Source organism: Cricetulus griseus, chromosome 3 (assembly GCF_003668045.3).
Source record: "Cricetulus griseus strain 17A/GY chromosome 3, alternate assembly CriGri-PICRH-1.0, whole genome shotgun sequence".
NCBI lineage: Eukaryota > Metazoa > Chordata > Mammalia > Rodentia > Cricetidae > Cricetulus > Cricetulus griseus.
Window position 1 is genome coordinate 236,224,734 of NC_048596.1, and position 12,646 is coordinate 236,237,379.

The 12,646-nt window shown below is 39.8% G+C and overlaps 1 protein-coding gene across 3 annotated transcripts in view; it reads right to left on the reverse strand.

The window, feature by feature from the left end:
- Mtr (5-methyltetrahydrofolate-homocysteine methyltransferase) overlaps positions 1-12,646 on the reverse strand; it is a 96,553-nt gene that overhangs the window by 54,629 nt on the left and 29,278 nt on the right. For all 3 annotated transcript variants that reach the window (XR_004769356.1, XM_027409452.2, XM_027409453.2), the window contains 5 exons: positions 10,440-10,540; positions 8,724-8,785; positions 7,237-7,304; positions 4,315-4,394; positions 68-180 (listed from right to left, as the gene is read on the reverse strand). Coding sequence is in view for 2 of the 3 variants with exons in the window: in XM_027409452.2 (XP_027265253.1) it covers positions 68-180; positions 4,315-4,394; positions 7,237-7,304; positions 8,724-8,785; positions 10,440-10,540 (424 nt within the window). In the remaining variant the exon portion in view is untranslated. The remainder of the gene's footprint in view (positions 1-67; positions 181-4,314; positions 4,395-7,236; positions 7,305-8,723; positions 8,786-10,439; positions 10,541-12,646) is intronic.

Sequence of the window (12,646 nt, forward strand, 5' to 3'; positions counted from 1 at the left end):
CACTTTGCTGACATATAGTCTACCCAGAGGCATGGCAATGCCTCATGGGTCTCATTAGGATGCTCACATCATAGTTTCCTGCCATGATGAGTTTAGCAAACTTCTTGGATCCCGCCACGTTACAGCGCTCTCCGATGTTAACAAAGTTGGTGTATGGTCCAATCCTAAAGGGCTCTAGACCTTAAAAGGAAAAGCATTTTGAAAATTTCTTGAAAATGCACATGAATGACATGAAACAAACAAAATATTTTCAGCAAGAATGTCAAAGCCCATCTGAGCAGATGGGACAGGAGATCTGACAGGGAAACAGGATCACATTCTTCTTTTTTGAACACTGAAAGGCTACTTGTTTCAAATGCGCTTACAACTAGATCTCCCAAGAGAAGAAACACATCAGAGCTCTGTGCTGTAAATATTCATAGTTAGCTGAACCACACAGTCTCTGAAAAGACAAGGTCACCATCATTCCTATTTAACTAAGGCTCTGGGGCAAAGCCATGAAAAACTTCAAATTGAAAAAGGACTGAGCTTGAGTAGGTCCTGTGCAGGCTGCCCCAACTACTGTGACTTCATATGTGCAACAAATCTGCTGTGTCTGGAAAATCCTGCTTCTTGATATTACCCACAACTTCTGACAGCTATAATCTTTCTGCCCCACTTTCCCCTGAAAGTTCCTAAGCATTGGGAAAGGAGCATGTTATGGCACAAAATTCACCATGAGCTGAGAGCTATTGGCATCTGATAGCTGTTGGGAAATGGGGAAACAGGAAGGTAGGGAAGGAGAGGGAAATAGAGTGTGTCACTTTTCTTTTCAAAACCCATGTGCAGCCAGACAATAGTAGCCCATGCCTTTAATCCCAGAACTAGGGAGGCAGAGGCAGGAGGATCTCTGCGAGCTCTAGGCCAATCTGGACTACAGAGTGAATTCCAGGACAGTCAAGGATGTACATAGAAACCTTGTCTCGATAAACAAAAGAAAAACAAAAACAAAAACAAAAACAAGGACTCAAACTAGTTGCTAACACAACTGGACTTGGAAAGCTGGTAGTATGGTTGTTTGAATGTAATTATGCCCTATAAGCTCACTGGGAGTGGTACTATTAGGAGGTGTGGTTTTGTTAGAGTAGGTGTGGCCTTGTTGGAGGAAGTGTGTCACTGTGGAGGCAGGCTTTCTGGTTTCCTATGCTCAAGATACCCTTAGTGTCTAAGTTCACTTCCTGTTGCCTGGGGATCAAGATGGAGAATTCTCAGCTCCTTCTCCAGCACCATGTTGCCTGTATGCTGCCATATCCCACCATGATGATAATGGGCTGAACCTCTCAACTGTAAGCTAACCAGTTAAATGTTTTCTTTTATTAGAGCTGCCATGGTCATGGTTTCTCTTCACTGCAACGGAAACCCTAAGACAGGAAGAAAGCTAAAAATTAAGTAGGGTGAGATAGCAGAGGGTAGTTATTGGAAGAGTTGGGATAAGTGTGAATATGTTAAAAATACATTGAACAAAATTCTCAAACAATAAAATATATTGTAAAAATGAAAACTAAAACAAGAACTGTTGGCCAGGCAGTGGTGGTACACACCTTTAGTCCCAGCACTTGGGAGGCAGAGGCAGGTGGATCTCTGTAAGTTTAAGGCTAGGCTGGTGGTCTACAAATGAAGTTCCAGGGCAGTTTGTTGAAAAAACAAACAAACAAAAAGGATTGTTGAATCAGACATGGTGATTCAAGACTGTAATCACAGAGCTCTGTAGCTTGTAGGACTTTGAAGCCAGGATATGCTATGTTGCAAAATTCTATTTAATTTTTTTCCTCCATTGCTGTTTTTATCCACCCATCTACAGTGAATGAGGAAGGTCACAATGACAGTGAATGAGGAAGGTCACAGCAACAGTGAATGAGGAAGGTCACAGCAACAGTGAATGAGGAAGGTCACAGCAACAGTGAATGAGGAAGGTCACAGCAACAGTGAATGAGGAAGGTCACAGTAACTGAGTGAGGAAGGTCACAGCAATAGTGAATGAGGAAGGTCACAGCAACAGTGAATGAGGAAGGTCACAGCAACAGTGAATGAGGAAGGTCACAGTAACAGTGAGTGAGGAAGGTCACAGCAATAGTGAATGAGGAAGGTCACAGCAATAGTGAATGAGGAAGGTCACAGCAATAGTGAATGAGGAAGGTCACAGCAATAGTGAATGAGGAAGGTCACAGCAACAGTGAATGAGGAAGGTCACAATGACAGTGAATGAGGAAGATCATTCCATCTCTTTCACTGAGAGACCATGAACCTGAAACTAGCACTTCCAAAATGAATGGTGAGGGAGGAGGACCCAGATGGGGATCCAGGCGTCACTGTGGCAGGTCTTCCAGCATGAGGTACCCAAGGAAGGTCACTGGGCTTTTGGCATTTTATTGCCTTATTTGCTAAGGAGTAACAGCACCTTCCCTGGCACAGGCTAATTCAGAGGCGAGTATCAGATAATGCATGTAGATGCATTACATTCAGGGTAAAAGCAACAGAGTGTGAAGTGACTGCAGAGAAGGTTGTCTTTTTAAAGTACTACAAGAAGCAGTCTCCAAGAATAGCCACAGGAAGGTTCTGGAGACACACGGCCTTGGGCTCATTACTTGCATGATCACACAACTTGGGACAACTACCCACACAACCTTTCTGCTTACAAATCAGATATAATCTCTACCTTAATTATCATAAAAAATGAAGCACAAAATTAGCATCAGCTATCAGAGCTGTCATTTTAAAAAGAAAATGGCTTTTGAGTCCTTTGCCAAAGCATTATATGAAGAAGCTAGTATAAGCAAGAGGAAGATTATGAATGGGCTGGGTAATTATACAGATATTCCAGGCCATTTGTTCAGACTCAGGAAGCAACCACTTTCTACAGTTTCAGGTTCTGACTTTTCTCATTGCTAGCGAGCCTTGTGCCCCTGATCTTTTATATAATCTGGAGGTTTGTGCACCAGACAAATAGGGATGATAACCACTATACGCTTGTTTATCTAATAGCATCTACAAAGTGCTTCTAATCTAGCAAGAAGGATGAATCAGATAGAAGCAGTATTTTTTTTGGATACCATTTATAAACAAGTTAACAAAGTGTTTTTCAGATTGGACATGGTGGCACAAATGTGTAACCCTAGTTCTGAGAAAGAGGAGACAAGGGGATTATTAATTATTAATTTGAGGTGGCCTTTGGCTATACACTGAGACCTGTCTTAATACACCATGATTTCAGGGGAAAAAAATTATATATATATATATATATGTATATATATATATATATATATATATATATATATATATATATATATATGCATGCATTCCAGGCATGGTCTACGCAATGAGTTCTAGGACTGCCAGGACTACATAAAGAGACCCTGTCTCACCGGGCCATGGTGGCACATGCCTTTAATCCCAGCACTTGGGAGGCAGAGGCAGGCGGATCTCTGTGAGTTGGAGACCAGCCTGGTCTACAAGAGCTAGTTCCAGGACAGCCTCCAAAGCCACAGAGAAACCCTGTCTTGGAAAACCAAAATAAAAAAATAAAAAAGATACCCTGTCTCAAAAAAAAAAAAAAAGGAAGGAAGAAAACAGAAACACACAGAAAATAAATATCCAAATAATTATATAAAGTCCCAAACAAATGGCAAATGTAAGATTCTAACAATATCTGAAAGCAAATGAAATGTTCCAGGAACATTTCAGGACAGCCTCCAAAGCCACAGAGAAACCCTGTCTTGGAAAACCAAAATAAAAAAATAAAAAAGATACCCTGTCTCAAAAAAAAAAAAAAAAGGAAGGAAGAAAACAGAAACACACAGAAAATAAATATCCAAATAATTATATAAAGTCCCAAACAAATGGCAAATGTAAGATTCTAACAATATCTGAAAGCAAATGAAATGTTCCAGGAAGACATTGTGGCCATTACAAATCACTAGGCCTCAGCCATTTGGAATTTTCAATAATTCCTATCAACTGACCATTAAAATTGTTACGCAAGGGACAAAGTTATGCTATCACTGTGCAGCAATGACAAGCCCACAGACTCATTGGAAACAAGGAAAGTACATGAGCAAATCACCTAGCCTTCCTTCATTTTTACTCTGAAATCAATCTTTCTATCCCATCCCTAGAAAAACAGAGTTCCTTAGTAAAATTCCCCAAAGTGCCAAAAACAGGCACTTTTCTTTGATCTAATAAGCTTCCTGGTATAACTATCACTATCACTTAGATATATGCACATTAAATAATCCTACAATTGGTTTTTAAATCAAAAACTGTATCCTCAGGACTTACCAGATAGCAACATATGTCCTTCAAAAACACTAGCAGGTGGAACTCTAGGCTTACAATTTTTCACAGCTTCAGCAATTTCCCTAAGTTAAAAGAGAAAACACTATATTCATTAATTCAGAGTAACATAAATTTAATTAAGCTAATTTCCAACTATGTAATTGTCTGCATCAATGCACCCATGCACATTATGATATGCCTACTTAAATGAACAGCAGCAGTTACACCCTTCAGTTTCCTCAGCCACAGAATGCTCATCAATGCTGGCTCTGCTGTTTCTGCTGTCACAGCCTGGAGCTGCTGTGTGAGTCTGCACAAATACAAACTGCAAAACTCCTTTCCTTCCCTCAGCCCACAGACGCCTTTACAAACCCACAAACAAAACATGTCCTTGCTACCTAATCAACAGTTTAGCAACTTCAAAAAGAAGTCTGTAGCTCTAAGAAATAAGAGTAAATGGGGGGTGGGGCTGCTGGCAATGGGGAGAGGATGGTCCTGTGTATTCAACAGGGACAGGACAGAGAAAAAACAATTGCTTCTCAAAGTTATCCACAGTCTCTTTAACATTGTCAAGTTTAATGAATCACGTGTTTGATAAACCATAAAAATCTAGCTTTCTCTATTTATCAAGACCTGTAGGTACTGCTCACCCTGCTGTCCCAGCAGGGGTTATACAGATAGGTATAGATAGCAACATACAAATACACAAGTTAAAACAACTTATCTTTCTAAAGAGGAAGGGAACTAAAAAATGAAGAATCAGTCTGTGATCCAAAGATAAGATACTTCAACTACTGGTAAAGATGTAACATAAAAAAAAAGTATAAAAAAATAGGGATGTAGGTATAGTTCTCTAGAGTAGATGCTGAGTATATACAAAACTCTATTAAATAGGTAATAACTTTATAGTTATTAAGAGTCTATCACAACAGACTTAATAGACTTCCTAGACAAGGCCTTACTGTCTCCGAGGAGCAGATGGGAGGAGGGTAAGAGTGGGGAGAGTGGGGAGAGGATGGAGCAGGAACTGAGATTGGAATGTTTAAAAAGAAAAAGGTATATATAAATGGTCACAGGAAAAAAAAAAGTCTATCACAGAAGCCAGATGTGAAGGTGCATACCTTTAAGCCCAGCCCTCAGAAAGCAGAGACAGGCAGACCTCTGTGAGTTCCAGGCCAGCCTAGTTTACACAGGAAGTTCCAGCCAAAACTTCTGTCAGAGAAGCTAAGAAAACAGGAAAAAAAAACAAAACAAAACAAAACAAAAACTTATGGGTAACTCAGCTAAAGAAATACATTATGTGCACATACGTGGAACAGTAAGGACAGGCTGAAAACACAATCACTGCTGACTCTAGGGAAAATGGCAGTGTCCTAACCTAAATCCTCTGACTGAATTCCAATCTCACTGAGAGCCACCAATTATAAAGATAAACATATCCATAATCAGCACTGTCAGTTTTCACTCCTTCTTTCACACTGGCCCTTGAAAGCATGAGCGAGCAATGATGCACAGGACCAAGGAGGATATTCCTCTAGACCATAAGATGCTAATCACCCTACTGTTTTTTTCTCTGTAGCACAGAATCTAATGGAGGCATGTGTTGCACCCAAGAACACTTAGCTGTCCTTCTGAGAGCATTTAAATCATTATTTCCTGGTAGAGTCTTACATGGAATTTACAATATTCCAGGGGGAGAAGTTCAGGTTCAGACAAACTAACACTGGTAAAACTGAAAGTTATACAGCTAGGTGATAGGCATATGACAGCTGACTGTAATTTTTCTGTACTACTTTGACTTTCAGAATGTTTAATATAAAGCTACTTTTACTTGTATTTTTCATAATATGGAGCAATATGACTGCCATAGTAATGTGACTTAAACAAAGAAACTGATTTTCTCATATCTGGTAAACAATCTGTGACTGAGGTGCTGCTGATGTTTCTCCCTGCAGCTTGCAGACTGCTGACTTCTTGTGTCTTTTTATACAACCTTCCCTGTACCTGTTCATTTGTACTTTGTTCCTACATGGACACTGACTGCAAAGGATTATGTGTAGATCCACTTGTTCCTGTAACTGCCACCTTTTAAAGGCCCACCTCCAAACACAGTCACATTCTAAGTACCGAAGGTTAAGACTTCAACATACTACCTTGTGGGTAGAACAATTTAGCTGATAAGCACAGGAAATATTAAGTTGGACAAAGAGGCTCACACTTGCATTCTCAATACTCAGGAAGCTCAAGCAGGAGGTGTCAAGAGTTCAAGGCCTTCTATGCCAGTCCAAGCTATAGAATACAGGATTCTGGGACAATCAGAGCTATACAGTGAGACCCTGTCTTGAGAAGAGAAAAGAGGGCAAAGGGGCTATCAAAATGGCTCAAATGTCAGCACTCACAAATCTGGGTAGTTCACAAATACCTGTAACCCTACCTGCAAGAAATCCAATATTCTTTCTAACTGTTGTAGGCACCTGGAAACATACACACACACACACACACACACACACACACACACACACACACACACGCACACGCACACGCACACGCACACGCACACGCACACACACGCACACACACACACACACACAATGCATGCACGCACACACGCATGCACAAAATAAAAGGCCAGATATGGTGGTCTATGCTATAATCCCAGACTTGGGAGGCTGAGTCAGGAAGACTGCCACAGGTTCAAGGCCAGACTGGGCTACATATACACATTGAGTACCAGGCTTGTATGAGCTACATAGCAAGAAAGACCTACCTCAAAGGCACATGAAGAAGAGGACTGGGAAGTAAATATGATCAAAATAATTATGTATATGTGTGTAATTCTCCAAAAATTAATAAAAATATCATTTAAAATTATCAATAAATAAAACCAAACAGATTTTAAAGAAAGAAAAAAGAGATAACCATTACCTGATGTGATCGGGTGTGGAACCACAGCAGCCACCAACTATATTCACCAAGCCATCCATAGCAAAGTCCTGTACTTAGGGAAAGTGAATTCATCTGAATTCTAAATTCACCAAAACAAGCTCAGCAGAAGAGCATTTACTTTGTATATTTTCTGAATAACTAAGATTATACTAAAGAGAAATAAACATATTTACTTTAGATTAAAAAATGCCACAAGCCCTAGGTAAAAGATACACATGAACATAGTTGAGATACTATGAAACCTTTTATGCTATCTGAAACACAGTAGAAATTTTATTTGCCTAGCTGATGAAATGAAACAATTTTTTACCCATATGACCAGAATGAGTATGAAATGGATAACACATTTTTAAGTAACATATGAGATTCAGTTTTTCAATTTAATTAAACTTTTTAAAATAAAAAGTGAAAGTCCTATCACATTAGCCATGTTTCAAGTGTTCCATCAAACACATGGGTAAGGCACCACACTGGTCAGTAGGGTCTGGAACAACCAGAGGCTAGTGAGTGAAAAATGAGATGAAGTAAAGAGACTGAGAAAGCAGAACACCAAGACTATCTATCTACTTAAGATAATTCAAATTATAATCTCAGCACTCAGGAGACTGAGGCAGAGAATCATGAGCTCAAAAAGAGTCTGGATCGTAGCAAAATTCTATCTCAATGGAAACAAACAAACAAACAAAAAATTGATACTGAAATCATAGAACTGACTCAGAAACGTTGGAGAGAAAGCATCAGTAAGCCAGAAGCTGAAAACTCAAAACCTGAAGACAAATGGAAGCATCATTGGCTGCACTAAGCAATAGCAGTGGTAACAGTCTCATGATTCAAAGATGGCAAGTACAATTAAGAGAGATAGCTAAGTGCACATCCAGTCCACCCACCCAGCAGTCTGAAGTTAATGATAGGGGAAGTCATTATTTGATAGTGTTGAAGAAGGGACATTGTAGAGACCCACGCCTCATTTAATAAGAAGGACCTCACTGGGAATTTTCCAACAGCTACCACTGTCAATAGATAGGTAAGCAGACAGCAGCTCTGCCTAATGCTTCCAATACTCAGAGCACTTAAACTTTACCTTGTCATTTATATACTAGATTTTGAGGGAAAATTATGTTAAATCCAAATACCATCTTCCATCATGCATGGTGGCACATGCCTCTATAAACCCAACTATTCTGGAGGCTGAGGAAGAGCAGCTTAGGTAAGACAGACTGGACCTCAAAGTTAATTAATTAAAATAACATTGTATCTGTCTCTTCAAAACTGAAATGAATGGCTGGGAGGTGGTGGCACACGCCTTTAATCCCAGCACTCTCGGGAGGCAGAGGCAAGTGGATCTCTGTGAGTTCGAGGCCAGCCTGGTCTCCAGAGTAAGTGCCAGGATAGGCTCCAAAGCTACACAGAGAAACCCTGTCTCGAAAAACCAAAACAAAAACAAAAAACTGAAATGGATCCCTGACCTTTAGGTGATTGGCCATCATGGATGGTGTTTCATCATAGTCACCAAAAGTATTGGGAAGACCTGAGAAAGAACATATCAATCATTATTCAAAAGTACCTTAACAAATATCTAAGTGCTTTAAAATTTATACAATTCTGCATTGATGCTCAAATTATAACTGCTTATAAAGTGAATAATAATATAGTATTAATATAACAGATAGCATAACAACAAGAACAAAATCTGAAGAACACTCACTTTCTTTTACATATTAATCAGAAAGTTCATTCCCACTTGGAACATAGTATTCCAATCTCCACCTCCAAGTCCCTTACTGTAAGATAAACTCATTCTTCTTACAAAACTGCTTGTGTGGAAGCCACCCTGTATATACTCCCACAGCCTCTGAACTAATGAACATCTGACATGCAATGAGACCAAACACGATAAACCAGCCTTCTTTAAATTAGTTAAATACGTCTACTGTATTTCAGATAGCATCAAAAGTTTCATTGTATCTGAACTATTTACCACACATACCTTTTACCTAGGGCTTGTGACATTTTTGTTACTAAAGTAAATGTTTAGTTTATCTCTCTTTAGTATTACCTGATACTTTATCCTCTGATTATCTAATTTCCTCTTGGATTCATGCCCTGCCCCTAATTACTAGAGGGAAATAAAATATATTGTGCATTTTCTAAGATTTATTTATGAATATGTCTATTTTGCTCAAATTTATGTTATACACCACCTGTAGGCCTGGTGCCCACAGGGGTCAGAAGAGGGTGTCAGATCCCCTAGAACTGGAGTTATGGATAGTTGTGACCCAACATGTGGGTGCTAGAGTATTAAAAACAGATCCTTGGCAAGAACAAGTGCTCTCAACCCCTGAACCATCTCTGCAGATCCTTTTTATGCATTTTTAAATGTGTACACTTGAAACTGGTGAGGTGTCTCAGCAAATAAAAACATTTGCGGCACAAGCCTGATGCCCTGAGTGCAAGTCTCAAAACCCACAGTAGAAGAAGAGAACCAATTCCCAAAAGTTATCCTCTACCCTCCATGTGCACGCTGTGACACACATGCAATTGCACCCACATATATAGATTACACACATATTAATAAAATTTTCAGTTCTTTAATGTATACATTTGGACAAAAATGTACAGAAAATGATTTTTAGCCCTAAGTAGCTGAATAGTACTGGGAAACCTGGCAAGCTCAGAGCAAATCATCAAATACCTTTGAAATGTTTAGGTGCCATCAACTAGAAATCTTAGCTTTTAGAACATAACACATAATACTACCCACAATGCTTTTCTACTAATTAACGAAACAGGGAAAGGATCCCTCTTATTTTGGCATTTCTCTGGCTATATTCACATGACAAAACTCTTGTTAATGACATAACTAGACTCTTTGCCTGAAGCTATGCCCTATTTTGAAACTGCAAGCTGGGCAAAACTGTCCTTTCAGGTTTAAGGGGAAGCACTAGTATAAAACCAAATAGTTTTTTTTGGGGGGAGAGGGGGGCAAAATTCTTGTTGATTCTCAAACACACACACTTGAGCCTCCCTCCCTTCCTCCTTCCCTTATATGTACACACACACACACACACACACACACACATCCCTACAACACAAACTCTCCAAATCAAGACGTTACCCCATTTACCATGACTTGAGTATATTCATTTCTTCATGTGCACTGCCCTCATCCCCCTTAAACCCACCTGCATTTGGGTAACAGAGGACATAGGCTGTTGTACATTTTCCAATTGTTTCAATGAAAGGCCTCATTTCAGCTGCACCCAGGGCACAATTTAATCCAATGCTGGAAAAACAGTAAACAGATGTCAGTAGCATCATCTTTCATTCAAGATGTGTATGCATAAAAGTTATTATAATGAGATGAATATAAACAGAAATCCAGGATTTCTGGTGAATAAGCTATTCTGTATGATGTTAAAATAGCAGATATGTGTCAATGCATATTTGAAGATCCACAGAATGCACAAAAGTGAGCTCTAATGTAGACTAGTATTCAGCTAATAATGCATTAATGCCCTACAATACCAAGGCGAGATGTTAACAGGGAAAACTGGTAGAAGTGTGAACAGGGAGGGAGTATACAAAACTCTGCTTTCTGGATTTTTGTGGTTGTTGCTGTTTTAAGTAAACCTTTACCTGATCTAAAGCAAACATGATTCTCTCATCACTGATTTTCAACCGATCCTCACATTTCCCATAAGACCACTAAGTCCAAGTCCCCGCACAACAATAGATGTCTGTGATCCCAGCACATAGGAGGGAGAGTCAGGAGGCCTCCTCAGTGCCACAGCAAGTCTGAGCCTAGCCTGAGCTTCAGGAGATGCTGACTCAAAAACAACACATCAAAAGGGGACTGCAAGGTCCAATGCATGGTTAACTTACAAATGAACAGACCGTTTCAGTTTAGCCATTTTACTAGTACATTGGGTAACTTTCATCATAGGCAGCCGTGATACTATGGGTAAGAATGGCTACCCAAGGCTCACTGTTTCAAGTGGTGAAACTGGGAAAGTATAGGTCTGGTCTTGTTGGAAGAGGAGTGTCGCTGGAGGAAGACTTCAAGGTTTCTTAAGACTTTCATCATTCCCTTCCTAGAGGTTGTCTCATGATGGGAGCTCTCAGCTACTGCTCCAGCACCATGCCTACCTGCTGCCATGCTCTCTACCTGATGGTCATGAACTCTAACCCTCTAAGACTGTACCCCCTAAATTAAACACTTTCTTTTATAATTTGTCTGGGTCATGGTATTATATCATAGCAACAGAAAAGTAATCAAGACAGTCACTGTAAATCATTGTGTTTGAATGTTTTCCAAACTTAGTTCCAATACTAATTTGACTTTTCCACAGTTGACATTACCTAGCTAAGCAGTCTTCAACCACAAGTACCTAGAAATAAACAGCAAGTAATGCCCACTCGGTTCTTAGGGTTCTAATAAAGTTCAAATGAAACACCACATATTGACACTCTTTATCAACTATCCAGTTCTCCTAGTGGCATTAAGTCACTCTGCTTAGCAAACTCTGACTCAAGCCTTCCAACATAGTTCATATGTTACCATGTCTAAAGAGCCATCTCTGAAACCTACAAGGACTCACCACTGCATACAGCCAGATTTCCTTCATTGTTTCTGTACAGCACCATCTGTACTACCATTTGTACTTGGGGAGAGGGAAAACAAGGGAGGCATGCCCATCTGGAAGTGCGAGGACAACTTTCAGGAGGGACCCAACCTACCGTGTGGGTCCCGGTGATCAAATCCGATCACCAGCCTTAGCAGCTCTTAGCACCTTTGCCTGGTGAGCCATGTTTTACATTCTTATTTAGTGAAGTGGTTCTCCTTAATGTGGACCACTTCACTTGGCCACTATTCCAGGGCACATAGCCAGATTTCAATAAATGATAAATTAATATTAACACGGGATTCTACTGTTCTTTGTTAACAAAGAGTTTATGATAACAGTCAATCATTAAGCAATAGTTTCTCATAAATTAACCTTTTTCTCATGACTGCTAACTTCTAATACCCTTCCATTCTTAAAAGATGAAAACCTGACCTTTAACATTCCTACTTTATTTTACTCCAGAATGCTTCTGCATGTCCCACAAATTGGGAAGGACACTGCTTTAACACTTGCAACCACTGCTGTGAAAAACGTAAATTGACTGTTACTAGCCTAAAGAAAGGCCCAGCCTAGCAGTCTTAAACTATAAGCAGACTCACAGGCAAACACTTGACTGCCAAGAAGGTCTGAAAACTCTCCTGATATCAACATGGCCCATTCGTTTCAGTGGCCTTGAAGCCCTTAAAGTCTGAAAGACTAGAGAAATCCAGTGCACCATGGAAATGTCACAGTGGAAACACAAAAGCAAGGCCCTTTAAGGCGAT